The 25798-nt window shown below is 45.8% G+C and overlaps 1 protein-coding gene across 3 annotated transcripts; it reads left to right on the top strand.

Annotated features, from left to right (window-relative positions):
• The first annotated feature begins 35 nt into the window (after window positions 1–35).
• On the top strand, window positions 36–25614 carry frmpd1b (FERM and PDZ domain containing 1b). Of its 3 annotated transcripts, none has more exons than XM_085789914.1 (17): window positions 36–305; window positions 6765–6915; window positions 9099–9209; window positions 10865–11037; window positions 12600–12702; window positions 13038–13083; window positions 13448–13552; window positions 13697–13792; window positions 16309–16434; window positions 16585–16704; window positions 17428–17561; window positions 18251–18377; window positions 18766–18858; window positions 18951–19133; window positions 19492–19639; window positions 19923–20885; window positions 21003–25614. In XM_085789914.1, exons 3-17 carry the CDS (start codon window positions 9103–9105, stop codon window positions 23528–23530), a joined length of 5052 nt encoding a protein of 1683 aa, XP_085646040.1. In that variant the 5' UTR covers window positions 36–305; window positions 6765–6915; window positions 9099–9102; the 3' UTR covers window positions 23531–25614. The 3 variants fall into 3 exon arrangements, with proteins under 3 accessions (XP_085646040.1, XP_085646039.1, XP_085646038.1); XM_085789913.1 differs by having other exon boundaries at window positions 78–305; window positions 19492–19693; XM_085789912.1 differs by lacking the exon at window positions 36–305 and adding an exon at window positions 5075–5316 and having other exon boundaries at window positions 19492–19693.
• Window positions 25615–25798: the final 184 nt, after the last annotated feature.

Genomic DNA, 25798 nt, shown 5'->3' with positions numbered 1-25798 from the left:
GTAGGGGTCCTCTGGGCAGACAGCGGAGGAGGAGAGACGAACAGAGGGAGGGGGCTGAGTTATTTCTGAGCTCAGGGCCGAGGATTAGGCAGGGAGCAGTCCCAGTACGATGACAGCATCCAGCATAGAGCCAACCCCCCCTTCACACACCACATCACCACCATCATCCGGCCCGGGAGGACGCCGCGGATATTTTTGAGTGAGAAACCTCCTTTTCCCCTCAAAATCCTCCGCATCACTGATCCTTTTTGGGGGGACAGCCCTCCCAGACTCCCGGTCCGTCTGTCTCCTCCTCAGACCACGAGGTGAGTTTTCTCGGTATTTCCCGGTGTTATTGTCTGATGATGAAGGAGCGCCCCGGCTGTGAACGGAGGCGCCTGCACCTTGCATCCGTCCGTGCCATTTGGGCTGATATTTATCAGGTCGAAATGAATAATTGAACTGAGGGTGGTTTTCAAAACGCCTGCAGGCTACACCCGTGTCCCTGTTTGAGGGAGGCGATGGAGAGATTTAAATCCGATTAAGATTATACAGGAGCCAACAAAAGACTGACCTTTTTTTTCTTTGTTTAGCCTCCTGGTTTGACTGGCATGGCAGCGACCACTGATCCAAGTTAGTGATGGACCACTGTAATGGGAGCATCGATTGTTTTTAAAGGCATTTATAAAGCATTTACGGGGCGACAGACGCGCTCGATGCGTTGGTTGGTTAGTTATTTATCCCAACCTGAAATCATGCTGTTATAAATAATACACACATTACTGAACGGACTGGCGCTGGTTGTTCCCGTTCATTTCAATTCATTCAGCATATTCGCAAACACATGTCTTTATGCAGTGAGAGTGAACATCCATGCTGCCGTATGCGCAGTGAAATCACCGTCACTGGCTACAGATTGGACAAGTACAGGCTAAATCCTGACGGATCAAGGGGAGGGGGGTGATGCCAGGAGTCTGGGTAGTAAAACACGCACATTATGAATGGGCGTAGGCGATGTGTGCAGCCACCCCGGGACACTCGTCTCTCTCCTCTCTCTCTCTCTGTTGTTTTTATTTATTTATTTTATTTGCTTGGTTTCTTTGGCCAGCAGCAGCAGCAGCAGCAGCCTCTTCCCTGCGCTCTTTCGTGCCGTGCCAGGCATGACAAGCTCAACACAACTAGACCGGAACAATGCGTTTTGCTGTTCTGGGGCCTTCATTTAATGCATGACATGATTTAATATGACCGCTGGTTGCGGTTTCATTCAGACACGTGTGACACAGCAGCCTTCCCTGTGCATAGAGACATCACTTAGGGTAATGACTGTTTTTTTAGCAGCATCATGTGACCAGTGGTTTACAGTTGAACACAAACACAGTAACACACATATGCAGAAGGCGTCTAATGAATGAATGCCTGAATGCCATTTTGGTGTTGTGAAGTCTTGCTCGGATGCTCAGTGTTTTGCTCTCATTCTGGAGTAGGCCTAGCCTACAATGAGTGTGTGTGTGTGTGTGTGTGTGTGTGTGTGTGTGTGTGTGTGTGTGTGTGCACTCAGCCTGTGCTGTGCTTGTGCTCCTGCTGCAGGCATTGTGCTATGACTCAGGGATGTAGTATGCTACAACATGTGATGGCAGTTGCTGCTCCGAGGTCATCCTGCCAGAGGAGAAACACGATGGGCAGAACTTGCACATCAGGAAAGACTTGATGCTTGGCTGCATTAGCCTGGATCTGCCCTGCTGACTGCTCCTTTAGCCCACTTACTGCATCCAGTCAGCCAAGTCAGTCAGTCAGTCAGTCAGCCAGCCAGCCAGTCAACCGTCCTCTCCCTCTCTCCTCCTCTCTGGTCTGAGCTTTATGTCTCCAGGGCAGACTGTGCTGTTGCTGGGCTGGTGTTTCCTGCTTCATTCCAATGCCTCGGCCAGTAGATCATTGGATCAGTCTATAAATGAACATGTTAAAGAATCTGATCCCCATTGTAGCAGCCAGGCTAGCTGATCAATCAATCAATATTGCTTTTTCTCACTAAAGGGATTCAATGAATTTAGGGGTCACGGGTTGCATCAGTGTACGATAATGCTATAGTGAATATTTGAATGGATTTCTGATTGGAGGGTTTATTAATCAACATATTGATGGATATTGAAACAGAGGTGGGGTCTGCTGTGCACTTGCATTTTCCCCCTCAAACTGTACGAGCATTACTCCAGCAGGGGAAGCAGGAGACATGACCTCATTGATGTGACAGTTCTATGGTGATGGCACAATTGACTGGCAGTGGTGCTGTAATTTAGGCCGACTCTATTTATGAACATGTAGTAAAATTTACAGACAATGAAAAGCATTTACGTTAGCCTGAAGAAAATCACAAGGCCTAAGTAAATCATCAGCTCTCTATAACCAGGTTTTCTCCCTTTCTGTTCCTTGCTGTAATATGAAATATTAAAGTCTTGCTGTAGCTGTGTGTAAGTATTATTCCAGGACCCAGATGCCTATTGTAGCTGCTAGCTGCTCTTATATTACTTTCACTCAAAGATAAGACCTCTATTGTGCAGTTTTTCGATGGATCGCGGAGTTGAAGGAAATTGGCTCAGACAGCGACAGAAGAAGTGAAGCACACAGTTTTCCAGGCTTGAAACATCTATCATCAACTAACATCCAAAGGCCTTCCACAGACATCAAGATCTTCTCTTCTCTCTCTCTCTCTCTCTCTGGGTCTCGCTGTCTGTCTTTCCCCAGAACCACCAGAACCATTGATAGAGATCTGTTACACAATGCAGGGCACTATTAATCTTCAAAAGACCCATTATTTAATAGTGCACTGGGGAACTCAAGCCTCGCCAGGTCGCTGATGAAAGGGGAAATGAAATGAAATGAACGGCGCACAGTGAGCCCTGTCTTCCTAATGCTAATGGAATGAGCTGACAGGCTGAATGAAGAACAGGAGATGTGATTATGTCTGGGAGACAGGTAACAGCAAAATAACCAGCGGCAGAAGCAACAGTGGCAATCAACAGACACACACAACACGTAGCTGCTGTTAGACAGTTTTATTATTTCCATGTAATTATTAGGCTACACATAATCCATATACCAGCACGACAGTTGATAAAATTGAACTGCAACAATTTGTCATTTAGTTAATTATAAAACAAATTAATACAAATTCAGTTTTCAGACTTGATTAATTGTTTTGAATATTTTTTTCTACAGAAAAATAAGAAATTGTGTCAGTTTCCAGCTGTAGAAGTTGTAATAGGAATAGTAGGAAGAGGAACAGGTGTAAATACCCTTCAGTTTCCATTGATTGGTTGATTGAGAAAATGATTATTAGATTAATTCAAAATAATCCTTTTTTTCAGCCCTAAAGTTGCTAATATTTGCTTTTTAGCACCAAATGTGAAGTACAGAACTGGTGATGGAGATGTTGTTACTTTTGTGAGTATTTAACCATGAATCGAAGCAGTGGACAACAGTTTTCACAAAAATGATTTCCATTCCATATTCTGTCCTATTTAGGCATAAATGGATAAGTCTAGTATTACTAAATACGATGTAATGATAGGTGATGTCTTAAGAACATGAGAGTGAAAAGATCTAAGCTGCTTACAAAACTCAGTTTGATTATCAGAAGCTGCTTGTGAGCATGAAGTTATATAATAACTTCGATGTTCAAGAATCAGGAACCAGCTGCACCAGAGTCTGCATCTGATTAGTGTAAATGAACTTAAGTTTCCTCTTTTTTGTCTCTGTTTCCGTTATATATTACAGGAGTTTCAGATGGAAATCACATCATTGTGTTTCTTGTGAAACCAGTTCAATAGATCGTCTGTTGACCAAGCGGTCTTTCATCTGTTTTTCATCTGTCTGCACACTTTTGCACACATAAATTAATCTTAAGAGTATTTTATTGCCTGTTGTACCTGCTGGTTCTCACATTCACAACTTTGCATTTATGCAGTGCGAAGCGGTCCAGATGCTTCTCATCACTCTCACCTTAAGTCATCCATATCTCACACTGTAGACACATCTGCCAAGTCTGCTGCTTGTTGGACTGAACGTTACACTGATGTCTGTGTCCAGCTTTGTTGCCAGAGATTCTGAGCCAAAATGAATTGTCGAGTTGCTGAACCAACCCCTGCTGCTGCTGCTGCTGCTGCTGCTGCTGCTGCTGCTGCTGCTACCTCATGTGGTGCAGCTGTATCCGGTGTGTCCTATTTGGAGGGGGGGTCAGATTGGGAACAAAATGTCAATAGTAGCCAACCGGTCCTTTCTAAATAAAAGCTAGTCAGCAAGACCACTGCTGGAGTCTGGTTACCAATTTGTGCAATGCTCCACATGTAAATCACATTAAGGGGTATGAGTTGTGAGTCTGTGTGTGTGTATATGCATGCAAGTTGAGTGTTTGTAACTGCATTAACAGAGTGTCCGAGCGCTGAGTCCGGCCTTCATTTAGCGTTGTGCTCAGCTAAGTGACAGGAATTTAAGTTTATTACAGTTAAATTCATCCTGTCAGTCAGATTGTCATATCCATTAACTTGGATTATGTCGTGTAGCCGGGCAGCAGCTGTATCAGGACACGTTTTCCCTCTCTTCCATGTCCAAACGTCAGCTTCTCCAGGCCTCGTCTCTGACCCACAGTGGCCCCGGTGTGGCCCAGCAGCGTTAATTGGACTGTTTTGTGTCCAGAAACTGCCGGTTCAGTACCAGCTCTCAACCCCTGAGGAGAGAGAGAGAGCGGAGAACGTCTATGAACTGCATGTGTTCTCATACCAGGCGACAGGATTGAATAACTGAGTGTTTTGTCCCAGACAGAGAGACATTGTGTGGGAAACTGAGGAGAAAAAGAAAAGAGAGAGAGAGTGGTTAGATTGGATGAGGAGGAGGAGGAGGAGGATTGTTTCAGAGACGCTAAAGTGTAGGTTTTGAGACAGCCTTTATTACCTAACAGCACCTCATACAAATATTATCCCTGTATGTACAGTGAAGATTGGAGGAAGATGGGGTGAGCAGGACGAGGAGGAGGAGGAGGGGGTAACAAGGTGTAGGGAGTAAAGAGGAGGGAGAATGAGTGAAAGGCCAGACAGGCTACAAGGATCACTGATGAGCTGTGTGCTCCGGCAGCTTGGGGACTTAAGGACACGACAGCGGAGGACAGGATTGGCGATTACTATTGATTCAGAACCAGATTAAGAGCAGACTCATCACCGGCTCGCAGACACGCTTTGCTGTCTTGGATTTGAAACTGGGATCAAATGGAAGATGCTGTCACATCACTAGAAAGAGGGAACGATCGCTATCTTAAAAAAGCAAAGACAAATGGCACCAGAGCTACAGGTTTGCTTTTTATTTATTTATTTATTTACTTATTTAATGACTGGTCATACATCACTGTCTGCTGCCTGGCTTTGTTTGCTCCTGGTTGGAGGAGAAATGCTGCACCCATCAGCTTGTTTTTGTCCCACTCGGCCCACTGAACGTCTCACTGTAGATACTTTTGTTCTTTGCTTTCTCCTCCTGCAGCTTTACTCCCTCGCTGCCCTCTTTACCCTCTTTATAATTCTCCCCCTCCCTGCAATATCCTGTCTTTTCTCTCTTTTCTTTGCCTTGACCAATTCTCCTTTCTGTATCCCTTCCCCTTTTCTCAGCCCCCTCTGAGCCCCCACCCCATCCCAACCGTCCCTCCCTCTCCTCACCTCTGCAACCCCCATACGTCTTTTCCTGTGTCTCTCCCTCTCTCTCTCTCTCTCTCTCTCTCTCTCTCCCTCTCTCTCTCTCTCTGTCGTCTTGTTGCCTGTGTTGGCAAAGTGGCAGAAGGAGGCGGTCGGAGGCCTTGCTAGCTGCATTAGCCCCATGCATTATTCATGTGCCCTGCAGTCTGTGTGGGTCTAGGTCTTCTGCTGGCTTTTCACTGGGACACATGGGCCTGGTGAAAGAGCTCTGTGTGTGGGACACAGGGCCTGATGGAAGAGCTGCACAGATGGGACTATCAATTCCCCTGATTTCTGCTCCCTCTTCTAGATGAAAGCCTCTGGGAGCCAGTTTACTTCACACATCAACATTCAAGTGCAAAATGAGGTAGTTTCCTTAGACGAGATCAAGAATGTTTATTCAGCGTTTCTCCTAATTCAATAGCGGGGCTTTTCACAACAAAGCGTTCCCCCCCTGGTTTGTTTTTCTCCCCAAACCAGAGGCCAGCTAAGGTTTCAGCCATATCTGCCCTGATGCTCATATGAAAGACTTGTCCTCTTTTATTATTGGCCAAGATCTCAGTCTGCCTGGCAGCGTTTCCCTCTCCACCACATCAGGATTCACAGGCTGTCCTCGTTCCTTTTAGAGCGCACCCAGTAAGAACTGTTAGCTGAACTGGGCGGTATGAAATTTTAATTTCGACAACCAGACAGAGATGGAGTGCCTAGTCTCAACGCTGCCATGTGCTTCTGGGGCTGTGGAGGAGTAGAGAGAGAGAGAGCGAGAGGGAGAGAGGGAGGAGAGCCTTGGGGACCGGAGGAGGGGCCTCTTGGAAAACCACAACCACATAGCTGGTTTGGACGCACATCTGCTTTGCTTGACATGCTTGCGTGTTCACTCTGAAACTATCAACAACTGGAATCTTGTTCTCTTACTCTTACTAGGTTCAAATTCTGAGGCAGTACCGGTTTAATCAGACCTGATAACCGGTCGCTTCTCGCCTTGTTCTAATTATAAACTCGTCGTATGGATGTGGATCGTGTTTATGGGCTTTGACAGGTCTCACTGATCAGCGTTCGCTCTGCTCTGCACAGGTGGCTGCACCAGATTGGGATTGGCCCTGATGATCACAAGGACCCCCCTCCACCTCTTTTCAGCCAATCCTGGAGGGGCTGCAGAGCTGATGTCTCAGAGGGCGAGAGGGTATTTGTGTTCTGGAGTCCTGAAGAGACAAGCCACATCACGGTGAGTCACGCTCTCACAGTCTTAAGTTAAAATGTGGGACATTGTGCTGCTGTCTGAAAATATGAGGTCAAGCTTTGAGCCCCTGAATGTGTTGGTTTGAGTTTCCTGAGGACAGAGCAGATATAAAAGGTTTTCCTTTCCCAGAAGCTTAACACGTGTAATTAATGTGCAATTTTCTGCTAGAATCTCTAATTGTTAAAAAATGTAAGTGCTTCAGGGGGTGAACTATTTATGGTAACACACTCAGCATGCTCGGCCGTACACCGGCTTAACTATGTGTTCTAATGAAGTTGTTAAGGTGGGATGTTCGTGTGAAGAGTCAGGATAGTAAACACCTTGATTAAGGTGCATGTGTATAAAAATGGCCGGCTGCTGCTGCCCAGAGAGACTGTCATCGGAGACGACTCCCTGACTCGGCAAGGACGGAGAGGGTGAGGGAGCGAGAGAGGAAGGAGAAAGTGAAAGAGAGAAAAGAGAAAGAGGGAGAAAGGCAGCAAAAAAACGTCACCTGACTCTGCCCAGACTGCAGCACATACGACAACGCACATCCACATGCCTCCAAACGGATGTGTACTGAGCACAGCAGGACAACACATGTCATGCAAATGGAGCACAATCTGAGGAAGTCTCTATCAGCAGTTTGAACGTGTATCACAGTCCCTCTAAAGCCAGAGTTGGTTGTCTGTCTTTCCAAGAAGTGTATATGTCAATAACCACACTTGGTTCCTCATGTGAAACTGTCAGCCCACCTAGCCCCCTTCATCCCTCCTCATCCACGTCAATCTGCCTCAATCCGGATCAGCGGGAGGTGCTAAAGTGACACCCTGACCAGTGGTGGCCCGTGCAGAGCGAGGGCCTCTAATCCTCTTAAAGGACAGACCTATACTGCATGCTTTACTACGACTGAGTACTACTGAGACTAGTCATCACTGGCGCACAATCAGCGATCACTTCAACAATGGAGAACTGAAATCCTGCTGTTGTAGCAGCTGATTGTAAGAAAAAAAAATAAAAAAGGAAAAAAGACAAAATCATTTTGTTTTCTATCTCATGAATATCTTTACTCACAGCTGTGCAGCGTAACATACTCTATTGATTGCAATGCAGTGTGTACTGTTTCTACATAAGTTGCCTCTTTTAAGATCTTGGCATGCCCTCTGTATTTCAGAGAGCTGATCAAACTATGCTCTCAGCACGCCAGCTGCTGAGGCCAAGGGTACGGATCATTAGGTTTCAGGAGCACATTCATCATCGTTAGTTGTATTGATCACGTCTGGGTTGCAGCTCCACGTATTCCTACCAAAGATTTTCCCACAATTTTCTCAGGCTCCTGGGGTCAAAATGCCCGATTGTCCGGTATAACTTTGCAGCAGCAGCAGCAGATGAAGTGTACAGATCAGCCACAATGTTAAAGCTGGGAACTGGTTTGAATGTTGTTGCTGATCACAAGACGACAGTAAAACCGTGTCTGCTGACAAAAACACAGAGATGGCGTGATTCACCGGAAGCGCCTCTTATTAACACTGTCTTATTAGTCTCCACAAGTTCAATGCCAGTGTATTGATTGGCTGATTGTCTCGAGGTTTTGTTGGGGTTCAATGCTGACCAGCTTTGCCTCCCTGGGGTTTGACTGATCTCTCTTTTGCTGATCATGTCCCCTGTTTAAAGGGCAGGCTGAGCAGAATGTGCACAGCTGTTGGGCTGTGGTCAACATGCAGATTGCTGCATATTCATGCTGAAGTCTTTTTGAAATCTGGTAATTTATGATGGTGCAGTTGTTGCTGAGAACCAAATTTGTGTGTGACATGTTGACAAGCTGACTAAACTCACCCCTCCCCTCTTTCTCGTCTCTCTCTCTCTCTCTCTCTCTCTCTCTCTCTCTCTCTCTCTCTCCCTTTCTCCCTCAGCCTTTCAGCTCACATATCTGATTATTCTCTGTATTCAATGCAGGCTACATGCTCTGCATTTAAAAGCGGAGCAGATGCAATGCAAATGTAGCTGGAGCACAATTCTGGCACTAAATAGTTAGTCCAATAAGACAGAGCTAAACTCTTAACTGTTTCTAACTTACTTTCCTCCTGTGAATCCTGTCATCTTATTTCCATGTCTCTTTTTCTCTGTGCTTTTAACATCTTTGGGATCGTGCCTGTAACTCATACCCTTCTCTCTCATTGTCTCCTTAGATAAATGGAGGAGAAGGAGCGATGTAGGAGCAGATCTCCGGCTCGAAGGGCCAGTCGGGTGCAACAGGTGGTGGGAACAATAATACGACGCACCCGAGAGTCGCTTAGCAGGTACACAGTGCACATGAATACAAGTGCTGACGCTCTGGTTTAAGAGAGCGTATATCCTCTTGAGTGAGAAAATAAAATAGATTTTGATGGGAAAACAACTGAGTATGCAGTAGAAAGTGATGCGTCACCCAGCCAGTATTAGCAGAAAGTGCCGACCCCACACAAACCACTGCGTCAACAACAAATAAAACAACTTATAGTAGAGAAAAACTTAACAAGTCAAGTTTAGGATAGAGGGTGGTGAAAATGACATTATCCACTTCTAGGCCTGCTGCCAGCTCCTGTAGTGGGAAGAGGTGTGGGATGTGTGGTGTATATCATTTAAAATAAAACATGTTGTTCGACAAATGGGCGTTTTTAGCCGAGAGAATGTGCAATTTCATTTTAAACAGGAATGACTATATAGCTATAAAGAAATATCCCCAAAGATTGATTTCTCCTATCAACACTCACACACCCGACTCCCTCCCCACACATTCAGACACATAACACAGACATACTTAAGTACATATTCAAAACCTAACTGTCCCTCTCTCACACACAAACACACCCCACAGTGAACCACAAATATGCTTTCAAGAGCCGTTCATTGCTTTGCCGTCCACCAAGTGGTTTCTGATTCTCAGTGGAGGGGGCGGGGCGGAGGAAGCCCAGAGAAACTCCCTGTTAGAAATTCTTGGGGAAAAAAGTCTGACTGTGTCAAGAACAGCTGGACAGCAGGCTGTGTCACTGTTAGACTTAAAACAATGCAGATACTGAATGTGACCCCTGGTTCCTGAACTGGCCATTTTTTAAAGAAGTATGTAGCTAGTAATGGCTACTTGGCCTAATTGATGTTAGCAACCGAGCTGCCGTGAACAGATGTCATCTACAGGATGAATCATAATGACGATGGAGATTTCCTGACTTTTGGTCTAGATCCGCCATGAGGGCAGCACGGGTTGTTTTGAGATAAATGCATAAAATTTGATTGGATGGATTTGGCTAGAAATTTTGTTCAGACATTCATAACCCACTCAGAATGAATTAATAACTTTGTTAAAATTGTAACTATTTATTTATTAGGCACAATCATCAGCTAAAAAATTTAATTTGTTTAGAATATTTGTCAAACTTTCAACATGCTAAATAATAATTAATCATGTCATCTAGCCTACTAGATGACAGCATGTCAGCATTGTCATTGTGAGCGCAGGAAAAATAGCATAGATATTTAGTTTTGTGAGTGTTTCAGTGCTTAGCAATTATTACTTGACTCACTTTTCAAACATAAAGCTCAACCAAATATTGCTAACAGCTTCTGAAATGATGCTTCATTAATGTTTTATATCCTTGTAACATGAGTTTTCAATTCAAGCTGTTGCTGTTTAAATATGTCATCTTCAACTACCTCATGATGGACATTTTATTGGAAAGAAAAGATCAATGAATCTGGGAAATAAACAGCCAACTATTCAAAGATGAAAATAATTGTTATAAACCTTTAAAAAAATAAAGGGGCAGTGCAGAATATTGAAACATTTTAGGGCTGAAATGGAGACGTGTTGAACATGCACGCAGCATCTTTCCCTTTTGTGGACGTGGATTTATGGGTTTATGGACACAGCGTTGTTGTCTCCCCTCTGGTAACCTGTCACCCCGTCTGACCTCTCCAGAGAGCGGTTGCTAGGCGACGGGAGGTCGCAGCGCTCCAACAGCCTGTCCAATCAGAACTTCCAGGCCAAGCTGACGCTGCAGATCACCAGAGACCCCGTCCTGGACAGCAGCACTGGACATGGCTTCACCCTCACCACACACGCTCCCCTGCTGGTCAGGGACGTCACCGCAGGTATACGCACGCCGGCATGTGCGGCGCCATCAGTGTGTCTGCTGTGTGTGTGTGTGTGTCTGTGTGTGTGTGTGTGTGTGTGTGCGTGCGTGTGTGTGTTTGTCTATGTGGATGAGTGCACTTTGTTTCCATGCTTCCCCACCAAATGGCCACCTGCTCTATGCAACATTGCACCGCCTGCAGCAAGACAGATTTGCACTCTCTCTTTGTCTCTCTCCCCCTCTCTCTCTCTCTCTCTCTCTCTCTCTCTTTCATACACACACACACACACACACACACACACACTGACTCTGTCCTGGCATTCAAACTACGAGGCATGGTGCCAGAGAAGCCACAGAAACAACAGAGCCACCTGCTCATCCTTTCTAAATTCAATCACTTTTCATTTAGGCAACTTTGATAGGGGGGATTGAGAGGAAGCGATAGATAGAAAGAGAGAGAGAGAAAGAGAGCGAGAGAGATGCTGATCCATTATTTTTATGTCAATCCTGTAAAATAAGCTGATAAAGGCTGGGGGGAGGGGGGCACCCCTGCCACCAGCTCTGTAATTGCTATCTGATGCCAAAGAGAGAGAGAGAGTGGGAAAGAGAGTGGGAAAGAGAAGGGGAGAACGAGGGAAAGAGAGAGAGGTGATAACGGAGGACAAGGTTTAATAGAGAGAGAGAGGATGCCAGCAGGACGACCCAGCAGGGAATGCACAACGACCAAGGTGCAAAATATGATCAAAGAGGGGAAAATAATGGGTGTGAAAGTGTGTGTGGGGAGTGCAGGGAGGACGGAGGGCTGGGTGAGGTGAGGAGGTGAGGAGGTGAAAGTGAGAGGGAAGTAGTGGAAGAGGAAGAAGGACATGAAAAGAGAGAGGGAGGGAGGGAGGCAGGGAGGGAGGGAGGGAGGGGACATGAAAAACCGCAAAGATCAGGATATTGGCAGAGTTGTCATGAAAGCTCGATGGGAGGCGGTGGTGGAGGGGGGCTAGCTTGTCTGGAAAGAGACCGAGTGTAGCCTGTGTGTGTGTGTGTGTGTGTGTGTGTGTGTGTGTGTGTGTGTGTGTGTGTGTGTGTGTGTGTGTGTGTGTGTGTGTTTTCATAAGCTTGCAGTGAAGCATCCCGTCAGTGGGTCAGAAATCAGGGACAGACGGGGCTTTGCCAGGCAGACTGGGTGTGTGAAAATAAGCGTGTATGGGCGTATGTGTTTACGCATACGTACGCTTTCAGTGTGTGTGTGTGACTGTGTGTGTTAAAGTAAGCTGAAACTGCTGTGCCTGAGTCGTGCTCTCTTGCCTGAAGACAAATGAGTATAAATAACTAGAGAAAGCAGAGCAGAGCCGAGCTGGATGAGACCCAGAATAACTGTAACCCCTCACATCCTGGAGTGTTAAGCTGAACATTGTTGACTCAGCCATGTTGAATAACTGTGTGTGGTGTGTGTGTCTATATCTGTGTGTATATCTCCCTTTTATCTGGACTGAACGTGTGAGCCTACATGTGCAGCTGGGATTTTGTTTTATGCAAGCACTCACTCTTTTCATTGTGTGTGTGTGTGTGTGTGTGTGTGTGTTGTAGGGAGTCCTGCAGATGGGATACTCTACCCAGGGGACCAGGTGCTGCAGATTAATGAGACAGTGCTGGAGGATTTGAGCAGCGAGCAGGTGGAAAACATCTTAAGGTGAGAGGCAAACTGCGCCGGAGATACTTCATCTATTTATGTATGTAAACCAGTTCAGTTAGGACCAGTGTCATCACACTACCAGTGTGTCCGGTCCGTCCAGTGTGTGCGCATGCTTCATGTGTGAATCTGTGTGTGTGAGAAAGGCTTAGCATTAGCAAGTTAAGGGCAAAGGTCAGAGGAGAAAGTGCTTACTTTACAGCTGGACAGAAGGATAATGATCTCTTCTCTCTGGTGTGTGTGTGTGTGTGTTGTTTTAACGTCATTCTGTGTGCGTGCGTGTGTGTGTGTGTGTGTGTGTGTGTGTGTGTGTGTGTGTGATTTTCTCTGCACAGGGACTTGGAGGATTGTATCAATGTGACTATCCTGCGGCACATGACAGTGAGTACAAAGCAGACATTGATCATCTGCCCTCAATACCACGCACCACGCACACATCACATCACACCATTCCTCATTTAAACAGGCTTTTTGTGTGTTTCATACATGTGACTTGAAGCTCACGTCCTCAGACAGGATCAACTGCCCTCACATTGCTGTGTGTGTGTGTGTGTGTGTGTGTGTGTGAGTTTCGACCCTTTGGTTAAGGCTGTCGCTGTTTGTGCTTTAATGTTTTGCTGATCTCAGAATTAAGTGTGTCATTGCAGTGCCAGTGTCAACAAGTGTGTGTGGTTTAGGCGTGTGTGTGCGTGTGGTCCAGGCCTCGCATACAGTAATGGCACTGATGCGTGTGTGTGTGTTGCAGAATCCCAAGTCATCCATCATGTCAGCGGAGAAGAGAGCTCGTCTGAGGAGTAATCCAGTTAAAGTGCGCTTTGCAGAGGAGGTGGTGGTCAACGGGCACACTCAGGTGGGAGAGTCTGGGATGAAGCTTGTTGTGAACCACAGATCAACAATCCTCATTTCTGGACCTCTTTTTGTTCTTCTTGTTGTCTTATTTTTCGAGCTGTCATGCTGCTTTTCCTCTCTAATATCTCTCACTTCTCTCCACCAGGGAAACTCTCTTCTCTTCCTGCCCAATGTCCTAAAAGTCTATCTAGAGAATGGACAGACCAAGGCCTTCAAGTTTGATAACACCACCACTGTCAAGGTAAATACTGAAAAGGAAAACAGCGCAGAGCCGTATAAGAATGCTGACTTGTGTCCTCCGACCGAGACCCAGTGATGAGCAGCGTTGGTATAACATATTGCTAAGTAACACATTACTGTAGTTCCACTACTTTTTACAGTAACAAATAGTGTAACTAATTACTATTTGCAAAATAAATTACAATTATTGCCATTTAAAGCAGTACTAAAGAACTTTCAGTTTTGGTTGAGTTTGGCGGCGCCTGTGGACCAAAGCGGTAGTGTTTTGCCTGAAGGAAGACTCCATTTCCCATGAACACTAGCGTGAAGCCCTGTAAATATCCTGCATTAAAATTAACAGAAGACATCAAAACTAAGTTTCTGTTTCCAGTGGATCATTTCAAAGTGAAAACACAAACATAATCCATTGCTAAAGTGCCGTTTTGCCTGTTCCCTCCTTGTTGTGACTCGCAAAAGTGAAAGTGAAAGTAAAGTGAGAGCAGGGTTCCTACCATGCTCCTCAAAGCTGCTTAGTGCCAGAGAAAGAGATACAGACCCCCTCAGACCACGACAGAGGTGTCATTCAACTTGTTGTAAGTCGATGTATCATCACAAAAGTTATGAAAATATTTTATGAAGGTTGAAAAGTTACTTAGTGCTGGTTTAAACGGACCCATTACTTTATGTGGAAATAGCCGACAACCTCAGATGATTGTACGGTTTATGATCATTGATCACCTGACAGTGTTGAGTTTACCGTCATGGGAATTTGGCCAATTATGTTTCCCTCCTCATGATAGGAGACAAAGAACAGTGGTTACCCGTCGTCTGTGTGCAGATGTTTAAACAACAACATGCTCTGAAGCACCGAACCAAACAACATACTTCCACTGAGCAAGTCACAGAACCTTGTTCCAAAACGTATCTAATGTGTTTTATTCTTCCACTGATAACAGCTGAAAAGCTTGAAAAGGAACAGGATTATTTTTTGATATAGATAACTAGTAGCTGTCACTAAGTGCTATTTTTCAGTTACTTGCCCAACAAGAGGTCACATATTCAACCTCTAAGAGGCCACAGCAGCTACAGTACCTGTTCACATCTGATGAAAGGACAACTGGATGATGCATCTTGCTAACGATTGGCCCGAGACTTGGCCACATCATTCTTGGGTGGCTGACACGTTTGTCAATACCAGTGCACTCTATGAAAGCCAATGAGAAGAAACCTCCCACAAGATGAATAATAAACATATTCAACAGAAAGGAATCAGGATCAAACCACAATTAAAATAGATTGGATTGAAATTTCACTGTCTAATCCACTGTCCACGTCATTGTCCTCAGACACCCCCTGAATGTCTCCTAATCATTATGAGAGCAGACACGAGTGGGTCTGGTTGTGATAGGCTTTCTAGAAACAAGTGGGTGTATTTTGTAATTAAAGCACGGCACAAGTTATGATGTGATTGCCCCAAGGGTGACAGAGTGTGGGCAGACTGTAGCTGCTCTTAATGATGGAATAATACATTTAAAAGTGATGAGGAGAATATGACATAGCAAATGTGTTAAAGGGATAGTTCACCCTAGAATGATATTTCGCTCATTATCTACTCACCCTCATGTGGACTAAGGGCTGGAAGAATTTTCAGAGTCCACCGTCCCTTCTCTGAGTTACAGGGGGTCTTGGTGTAGCAGTGCATGTCCATATAACGGTTGTAAAGGGACACCAGAGCTCTTCGTAAAAAAACACACACAAAAAAACATCCAAATACCTCCATGATGCTCGTATGTAATGTCCGTCTTGTGCTGAAGCCCCAAATTGCGTAATTGTCCCGAAAAAAATTAAATAAGTCTATATATTTTAAGCTTGTTTGTAGCGGAAGCTTCTCGAAGCTCCTCTTCCTGGTCCGTCCAAATCTCGCGTGATTTGCGCCGGCGTCAGTGCGGTTACTGCGAATCACGCGAGATTTGGACGGACCAGGAAGAGGAGCTTCGAGAAGCTTCCGCTACAAACAAGCTTAAAATATAGACTTATTTAATTTTTTTCGGGACAATTACGCAATTTGGGGCTTCAGCACAAGACGGACATTACATACGAGCATCATGGAGGTATTTGGATGTTTTTTTGTGTGTGTTTTTTTACGAAGAGCTCTGGTGTCCCTTTGCAACCGTTATATGGACATGCACTGCTACGCCAAGACCCCCTGTAACTCAGAGAAGGGACGGTGGACTCTGAGAATTCTTCCAGCCCTTAGTCAACATGAGGGTGAGTAGATAATGAGCGAAATATCATTCTAGGGTGAACTATCCCTTTAAGATAAGAAACTATGGTCAACTGCAGCACAGTGGAGGTCCATGTCTGTCTTTATGAGCACATTGTTATTGTTATGGCAGGTTTTTGCATTTCAGTTTGTATTCCCAGCCAAAGGGGAAAGTGAGAGGGGGAGAAATCAGACTTGACCATCTGCCACCAGCAGACTGGGATGAAACGTGTTTGTCTAAGGGGGTCTGAACTGTTGGTTTTTCACCATTCCAGGACATTGTTCTGACCCTGAAGGATAAACTGTCCATCCGGGCTATCGAGTACTTTGGCCTGGTGCTAGAACAACAGTACAGCATCACTAAACTCCTGCTGCTGCACGAGGACGAGTTCATACAGAAGGTGAAGGGAACACACACAAACAAACATGGAGTAGTTGTGGGTGCATTTTTTTTTAATATAAATACTGCAGACCTACTGAAGAGAGCTGTCTTGTCTTTACTTTAGGAGTTTGCAATGTATATTCCTGATCCTGTTTTTTGTCTTCGCCAGGTGGTGCAGAAAAAAGACTCCCACGATTACCGATGTTTGTTCAGGGTATGTTTCATCCCCAGAGACCCCATGGACCTGCTGCAGGATGACCCATCCACCTTCGAGTACCTATTCTTGCAGGTCAGAGAGGATAATTCTGTCATCTGCAGTGCTGCTTTCTCAGTCTCACGCTCCGTCTGGCTTGAAATGAGCTATTTCACAATCAGACGTTACTGCATGCCAAGTGTAGCTGTATATCTGATGTTTGATACATGTTGACGTGGCAACTTGCTCTAGCGTGCTTTAAATCTGCTCCAAAAACATTTCAGAAACGATGCCAGAATCAAAGCTAAGAAGAGGTCTGAAGTCAACAAGCAGCTGTTCCTAGTTTTTTTCCCCCCATATATTAGTTCAAAACTGCCCTGATCTCATTTAACAACATTCATGACTGTTTTGTGGCCTTGTATCACTTTGTAAACATGTCATGAGTTAACCAAGAAGCTAGACTTTCTTCTGCCTCATGTTTGACACTACATTTATTTTCTATAACCCTGAAAGTCACAGATTGCCTGTGCATATTATTAGAGCACAGCAAAGCATGAGGAGTGCCACTTATGTCATCTTGATTTATTGTTCTGCAGGGAATCTTTGCCTCTTGCTGTGTTGGTTTTTCTTGTGTAAATGGCAGTTTGGGCGTCGCAGTGTTGGTTTACTGGTACAGATGCTTAAGAGCTGTGTGTAGCAGTATATTACAAGAGTACATTTTTTTTTTTTAATAGCACTTTTCAGTTACAGTTTTCACCTTTTCACCATAATGAGTGTGTGTATTTGCAGTGTCTGTATTCATGACTATGTCTTTTTCAGAGTGTTGGGGATGTGCTGCAGGAGCGTTTTGCAGTGGAGATGAAGTGTAACACTGCGCTTCGCCTGGCAGCGCTGCACATGCACGAGAGACTAGACACTTGTGGACAGACCAGGACCTCAATCAAGAGTATAACGTGAGTCATCTGCGCTTGCATCGGTTTACGGTCAGGGTGTAAGCCTGCTGTAACGCTGCGATCACTGTAATGTGATGGGAAAGGCTTTGTGTGTGTAAGAGTGTGTATTTGTCCTATTTCCAATGTGTGCATCATCACCATCATCATAGTGTATGACACGATTCCCACTCCTTCTGTCTCTCTTTGATAGTTTGGAGCTGAAAATGCTTAAAAGTAAAGACTGTTTCTCCAAAGGACTGCTTCAGTGACTCACTGATCATAGATTACTGTAGTTGTGTATTGTACAACTGAACCACTGCAGACACTGTGATGTTTACACTTAGAATTTAAGTTGTATTCAGTTAAAATGTGGCTGTTTAGTAGCATCTAGTGGCAGCTGTGGGGTGATGCCTTACATGGTGTCAGGCTAACTGATCGCCTCGTACAGAAAAGACCCTAAGAATGATTACTAAATATAAGATACACACCATGCAAACATTATATCCAACAATTCCACCTTCGTTTTCTTTCACCTTCTCTGAGTCACACACTCACTTTTGCTTTCACATGCTACACCATGTTTCAGCTATAAACTAAATCAAGTTGCTGAAACTAATCTGTGACCACACTTCTAGTTTTATCAGCCAACGAAGTGGCTGAGTTCTTCATTATGTATCAGTGCGCCTCTCATCTCTCTGTGGTGATGACAGGAAGGAGTTTGGCCTGGACAGCTTCATCTCTCCCACGCTGCTGAGCAACATGAGGGAGAAGGACCTGAGGAAAGCCATCAGCTACCACCTCAAAAAGATCCAGTCCCTGCTAGAGCCACGTCAGAAGGTAGAAACACACTGATGGATGAGTGGGAGGAAGCACTGAGAGGCGTAAAGAGATGGATTGTGACATTTTAGTCGAGGCTTCAGGGCACTTTTTAGTTGACACTTACGGTGACTGCTAATCTCCCTGTGATTTTTCAGTAGAATAACAGCTTGGGAGAAAGAGAGAGAGAGAGAGAGATGGTGGGTTGGTGGGCGGGAGGATAATTTAAAAGGAAATAGTTTTTTCTGGGGCTGGGGTCATGTTTCTGGGAAAATAAATGGAGCATATTTCTTTTTGGAGAGCATTGTTTTGGTCAGCGAGTCAACCATAACACTTCCCCTGGTCTTCCTTCATTCTGTCTGCCTGCTGTATAGTCTCAGTTATTCTTCTCTCCCTGTGCGGCATTTAGGTTATATCTGCAACTCAGGCTCGGTTGGCCTACCTCACTCAGCTGGGAGAACTCATTTCATATGGCGGACGATCATACACAGCTACAATGATGGTAAGAGCCTGATCTGGGTCCACTTTGCTAAAGCACATAGAATATAACCAATGCGACCGACTCATGTCTGCTTGCTTCTCGTCCATGCACAGCTTCAAGACAGGGAGGTGCTGGTCAGCCTGCTGGTTGGGGCCAAGTATGGAATGAGTCAGATCATCAACCACAAGCTCAACGTGATCTCCACGCTGGTCGAGTTCAGCAGCATCAGCCGAGTGGAGCTGCTCTCGGAGTCGGACAAAGTCAGCCTACTGCGCATCTCACTGCACGACATGAAGGTATGGAGGGCTCCGAGTGCTTCTACTGTACGTGGTCATCGAGCTGCCAGGCTCTATTATTCATAAACATGTAGGCACTTCTACTGACACAGATATGAAAGATGGATATTCACTCCACCACATTATTTTTGCACCAAAGCTCATGCTAGAGTAAAATATAGGTCAGGCATTTCTCCTCCAATACACAAACAATATGAAGCCTAAGGCAGTGTGTGGTAGTTATATAAAGCGTATTCAATGGTCTCAAAGGTGACTCTCTCTCCCTCTTTCTCCCACTCCATCGCCTTTTCTCCCTCACCCTTTGGCTTTAATCACTTTACCTTATCTTCTGCAATGCCCTCCCCCCCGCCCCCCACAGCCATTTGCCTTACTGATGGACTCTCTGGCAGCCAAAGACTTAGGGTGTCTGCTGGGAGGCTACTGCAAACTCCTGGTGGATCCCAGTGTCAATGTCTTCCGTCTGGGGCGCCCAAAAGTGAGGGTGCACCGGATTCCTGCTGAAGAAGGTGTGTGTGGGAAGTTCGCCGTAATAGAGGGCGTGTGCTATGAATCCCTATCAAGTGAGCAAAAACTGTTTCACTTAAAATAATCTACTTTTTGGCCTTGGGCCTTTTGATAGACATTTTTCACATCACATCTTGATGTATGTCACCAGCCAGTACGGGTACGGATAGAGAAGCAAGACATATGATACAATCAATATTTAAACGTGATAATGTTCTACTACTGTAGTAACAAATTGTTTGGTGTGTGTGTGTGTGTGTGTGTGTGTTTCCTGTGTGTTATCAGGTTATGTGTCTCGCTGCTGTAGTGACTCGGATGACACGACGGATGAGGACGACCCGATGGATTCTCAGAACTACAAACGTCCAGACCCTGCAAGTCAGGACTGGGAGGAGAGGAGGAGAGAGGAGGAGGAGAAGAGGAGAGAGGAAGAAAGAAAAGAGAGAGAGGAGTACAAAGGCAAACAGGAAGTTAAGATAATTGTGACGACAGAAGGTAAGGACGACGAGGGTGAAGAGGAAGGAGGAGCGACAGGATGCGGTCTGCATAAATTCAGTATTATGGATGAAGAGATGAACCTGGAGACCACCTGGTACCACACCGACCCCCGGGTCACCAGCAGCTTCTCCAGCTTGTCCAGCGGCTCCTTGAGCGCCGCACTGGAGGACAGCAGCGCAGCAGCGGCAGCCAGAGCCCCGTCTCGTGGACAACGCACAGCCGAGGACCTACAAAGCTTGGACGTTCACCACCCCTACCTCCTAGAGCCAAAACGCCGCCAGGGCCCCCTGCGACCCACCAACCTCAATTACCGCGGAAACGACAACTCTTGCCTTTGCTTCGCTGAGCTCTCCAAGGCCGATTTCCTCCCCAGCCCGCCGGGGGCCACCAGCGACGACGACGACGACGACGATGAGGAGGAGGAAGAGCGCGGCGTTGAAGAACTCAGACGCATTTCCAAGATCCCCAGCTCAAGAGATTTGAGAATGATTGACAGCACGCCCTTCGAAAGATCCCCAATTAAACGAAAGAAAAAGGTACCTCCCAAAGTCCCACTGAGGACAAGTTCAATTCCTGGGCATAAAGCAGGACAGGCTGAGCAGCGCCTCTCCAAGGATGAAGACAGTCTATTCTTGACACCTTCACCCAACCCTAAACCTGCTCTTTTGGTAAAAGAGACTGCCTCGGAGTCTGAGGATGAGTTTTTTGATGCACAGGAGAGATTTACTCCACCAGTTCCTGATCTGTCAGGTTTGTGTCACATCATGTTTGCTTAAAAATGAGTTGAGATATTATCCTGTTTTACGGAGCTATACTATTGATACATTTTCCTTTCTGTCCTTTTCTTTTCATTTCTATCTTTCACAGATGCTGAATTGGCCGACCGACGAAATGCTAATCGGTTGAGTGGAACCTGGAATGGTGTTTCAGCTGCGCCAGGGAAAGAGCCATCCTCCCAGCTGTCCAAAACAAAGAAGGAAGTGGAGACACGTAAAGGGACCACAAATCAACTGAGCAACCAACAGCCCAGTCCAAAAAAGTCATCACAGAAACCTGAAGTTAAAGTCAAACCACCGCTGGCGCCCAAGCCCCAGCTGCCTCCTAAACCTCAGATCATTCCTCCCAAGTCCCCCCAGCATGGAAGGTCGTACGCCCACTGCAATGGAGACGCCTCTGGACGCCTGTCCTCTGAACTCCTGGAAATGGAGCCAGACACCATGGAGTTCAAGTCTGTCACGTCCGGTGCAGGTGGATTACCTCTGTCGTCACCTTTGATCACAGCAGTGAGGTGCAGCAAGCAACCCCTACCACCGAGGCACGAAAACAGCCCAAAGAAGAATAAAGATGTGTCACGTGAGACTGGGGCACAACTGGTTTCCAAAGACAAAGCAAACAATCCTGTTGAAAACGAAACACCGCAAGTTGAAGGGAAAAGCAATGGGATCGCCATGCCTACAAAGAAGCCACCGAACCTGCCCCTTATCCCTCGCTCTAATTCTGGCACGAAGCTAGCTGTTCCCCCTCCAGTGCCCCCTAAACCCACTTCTCCCACCAGTCTCCACCCCTTGTCCCTTCCTGCCAGCTCCCCGGTCTCCCCGACTGATCCAGACAAAGGGATCTTCAAGGATAGCGTCACTCCACCAAATGGAATCCATCCCTGGAGCAGCCGCAACGGCAGCATCCAGTCAGGGCCGCGGAGGGTCTCCCTGAGCCACGAGAGCCTCTCGCCCAAAAATACAGATGCACCTCTTACCCTTACCACCTCCCTCACCTCAACCAACGCTAAAGGCGTGGGGGGTCTAGAGAGCAGAGAACCTGGAAGATCTGGATCAGGATCGGACCTGAGGACCAGCTCGTCCAGCCTGGGCGGCAGGTTACCGGCTTCTGCGCTGAGGGGAAAGATCCAGGCTCTACCTTGGTACATGACCCGTTCCCAGGAGATTTTGGGAACTCTGGACTATCCCTCCACAAGCTCCATCAATGGAGACACGTCTGGCTTTGGCTCTGGTTTGTCCGTAGCCAGCGGTTTATCGGATTTAAACAGGACTCCTGTCAAGGAAAAAGAGACTGCGATTGCCTCGAAACCAGGAGGGAAAGGGAACATTTTAGACGATGGGGCTGAGGTTGTCATAGCCACCATCAAAGAGGCCCAGGATGTGACGTCTCACATGAAAAAAGCCAACGGGACAAACGGCTCGCACCCTAACCTGACTTTTAAAGAGAACAGTGCACACAGAGGCGCGGTTTCGTCGGAGCAGCCTCAGTCTCGGTCCCACTCAGCGGTGGGGTTGGGAGGCGTGTCCAGCATGCAGATCGGAGGCGACTCTCCGACCTCTTCACTCGCAGACAGCACGCCACCGCAGCAGCACCGGGAGGCTTGTGGCTGCCGCACTGTTTATGCCAACTGTTTCAGTGGCGACACCGAGGATGGTGTTAGCTTCGACGAAGAGCTGACCGTTTATGAGTTCTCCCGCCGCACACGGCCCAAACCCACCCGACAGCCGCCGGTTCCTTCTCCTACAATTCCCTCTCCACATCCCAATATTTTGTCTCTGCTGAAGGACAACCCACGCCCACTCTCTACTTTTTCCACCGCCTCCTCTGAACTCAGTCCCCTAGTTTCACGTCCGGTTTCCCCCACAACCTCTTTCGGAGGTCCTCTTCGTTCTCTCACCAACAAGAATTACGGTGGGCTGAAGGGAGGTTTCGCCTCCCTTCGTCAAGATATAGATCAGCTTCTGCTAGTCTTAGAGAGAGGAGCACTTGAGCAACCACAAAATACATTATGTCCAGACTCAAAGCAGGATATCAAATCAGGGCCTGACCTGAATCACAACGGAGCTGAAGACAGTACAACCGCAGAACCGGGCTCGAACTGTACTGGAACGAGCCCCGCTGCCATGACAGAGGCTGAGAGGAATCTTCTCCAGGCAGAGGCTCGACGATTGGCCTCCGGGTGTCAGCGGGCCACACGTGTAGGCTGGGCTCCCGACGAAGCCCTGCGTTCTTTATCCAACAGCTTCAGTGCCCTCGTTCAGCTGTCCGCCGCCTGCCTGCGAACAAATCCCTGCTCCGGCTGTGACATCTGCCATAATACGAGTCTGGTCCAGGGGGATGAGGATGATGACAGCCAGGAGGCCATGGACAAACTAAAGGAGATCGTGGGTCTGTACCGAGAGTTTGTCGGGGCCGTTGAGACAGCTGGAACTGGTGTTGGGAGTAAGAGTGCGAGCCTCAATGGGTCAGGACAGGGTCAGGGGGAGAGCGACGGTGTGAGGCTACTGGCCAAACGCTGCACCGTGCTCATCTCCTCCGTATTCGCACTCACACAGCTCTTCCGGACACGCACAATAGACACCTCGAACACGCCCGGCCACGTACCTCTCAACTTTTGACCTGTGAACGTTTACCCACTTATAACTCACTGACTCTGTACGTGAGACGAGATGAAACAGCACAGAGCGAACTGGTGTGTAACCCCTGTGTTCCTGTACAGTAAGTGCCATGCACACCACTGCACACATACACCCACATCACACACGCCCACATGGAAACCACACACACACACACACACACACACACACACACTAAACTGAACCCTGAAGGAAGAGAGGAAACGTCATTGCCTGGCCTCTTGTTGGATGCATATGAACTATGCATTTGTACATATGAATTTTATAATTATCTTATAATTCTCTTATTTTATGATACAATATGTGTATGTATGTAAGGATGGATTACCCATGTATGTATTTATGTATTTATTTTTACAATATTTGCACCATGGTCTGTGATGTGCAGGTCTGTGGTGAAAAAATAATAATAATATGGATGTCACTGGAATTTTTATTTTTCCTTCTCTTTGAGACAGTATTATGTTATCTTTTGCTGCTTTAAAGATTTCTCCACTCCACAAGGTGTAATCTGTAAAGTGTCAAGTTTATTACTACAGTACGTTTTACTGACAGAAAATATACTTTATCACACTTGCAAAACTAAACTAAGTGATTTGTTTTGTATGTGCAGGGATAGCACCTTTTTAAGGATTTAGTTTTTTCAACATTACAGTTGCATAAAATTGGATACAAAACTACACCATTACAAAGCAGGGAAAGCACTTTTGACTGTTACAGATTGCACCTTTTTATGAGACACATACCCTTGTGTAAAGTGTTTTTTCTACCCCATCCCCAGTCCTGACTGACTCTTGAGTGAATGCTTCATGGAAATACTCCCAATACCCAAATGTATGCAGTATTATAACATTAATCTAGTTTTCATCCAAAGGACGCTACATATTTATTTTCTGGGAATGTGTGGAAGGGCCCAGGGAACAAAACAGGGGACCTTATTTATGTCGTTTGAAAAAGAAAAAGAAAAAAAAAAGTAAAAAAGTTTTTGACTTGGCACAAGGGTGACTGTTAAACTCTGTCCAGATGTAGCAAAGATCCAAAGTCTTAAAACACTGAGCCACAACTGCGGTTTCCTCTTTGGGCACATCACCTTATTAATAACATACTGACAGATGGACTGACTGCTGAATGCTGGGGTCAGAGCTGTAGATATACATTTATATCTCTGTGTCCTATTCTGTCTCTACCTTAGTTTATGGCTATGCAAACATAAACCCCTCACCCCTCCCCCACATAACGTATTCTTATTTCTTTGTGCTAACATTAAAAACAACAATAGCTGCATTATGTTTGTCTGAATATAATGGGTGCTTTCTTTGTTTGGAATGTTGGCTTTTGTCTTGTTTCGGGAAAACTTACTGCATTATGGATTGCAACGTTCTGCAAAGTTGCATGGCATTAGTATTTGTCAATATTAAGACTCCTGTCTATACTGATGTCTGTGAATTGTCAGTAAATGGATTACATTGCTCGATCAGTTTGCTGATGTACAGTGTTCACTTAACAGCTCGTCCATATCACATGCTGCCAGCTCGTCCAGTGAGCCATCCGATTTGAAGGATTTATTTGAGCCACCTACGAATACAGGAGGGTAATTAAGCCAAGTCAGTTAAGAGTTGCTTAAGTACATATGTGATAAGGGGATTAGCTGGTGGTGAGGAGATAGGTAGTGTATTTAATCTTGAAAGTAGATGACTGAAAGAACTTTTATAAAGGTGGCTATCGCTGAGAAAATAATAATAATAATGAGGTGGATCTCAGAGCTTCCAGTTGCCATGGAGGTTATGTCCAGTAGCAGTGTCCATCATTATAGCACTAACACCAAGACATCTGTATGTCTCAGGAGCATCTCTAGTCGTTCAACGAACAGGCCAGAAAAGTGAAGAGGGGCCTGTGTCACCTGTTTGTTTTGTTTCTGTATGGTGAAATTGTATCATCAGCATTTCATATTCAGAGAGGACATTGTGTTTTTACATGAGCAGCCACTTTTCCATACCCACGTACAATAAAGTCAATGTACCAAGAAATGTATTGTTTGGGAATAAATTACACACTGACTTTAAAAATGTTGTTGGTCCTATGTGTTTGTGTTACGTCCCCTTGCATTATGTCATCTTATTCTAATATTATTGTTTTGTGTCTTCTATGTAACAACACACAGACAGAAGACCTGGGTATCCAGGCAGTCATAATTGCCTCACTATTTGTTCCCTCTTCTCACTACCAATTAGTTAATGAGCATTAACATCA

The sequence above is a fragment of the Trachurus japonicus genome, chromosome 10, assembly GCF_045865225.1.
Source record: "Trachurus japonicus isolate A0001 chromosome 10, Traja_1.0".
Lineage (NCBI taxonomy): Eukaryota > Metazoa > Chordata > Actinopteri > Carangiformes > Carangidae > Trachurus > Trachurus japonicus.
The sequence above is the reverse complement of the archived record's forward strand: the minus strand, read 5'-3'. Positions and strand labels throughout refer to the sequence as shown.

Coding starts and splice junctions, on each gene's coding strand:
- frmpd1b (XM_085789913.1), top strand. CDS start 9,103: ATGGAGGAGAAGGAGCGATGTAGGAGCAGATCTCCGGCTCGAAGGGCC. Junction 18,859..18,950: donor CATACACAGCTACAATGATG/GTAAGAGCCTGA, acceptor GTCCATGCACAG/CTTCAAGACAGGGAGGTGCT. Junction 20,886..21,002: donor ACCAGTTCCTGATCTGTCAG/GTTTGTGTCACA, acceptor TATCTTTCACAG/ATGCTGAATTGGCCGACCGA.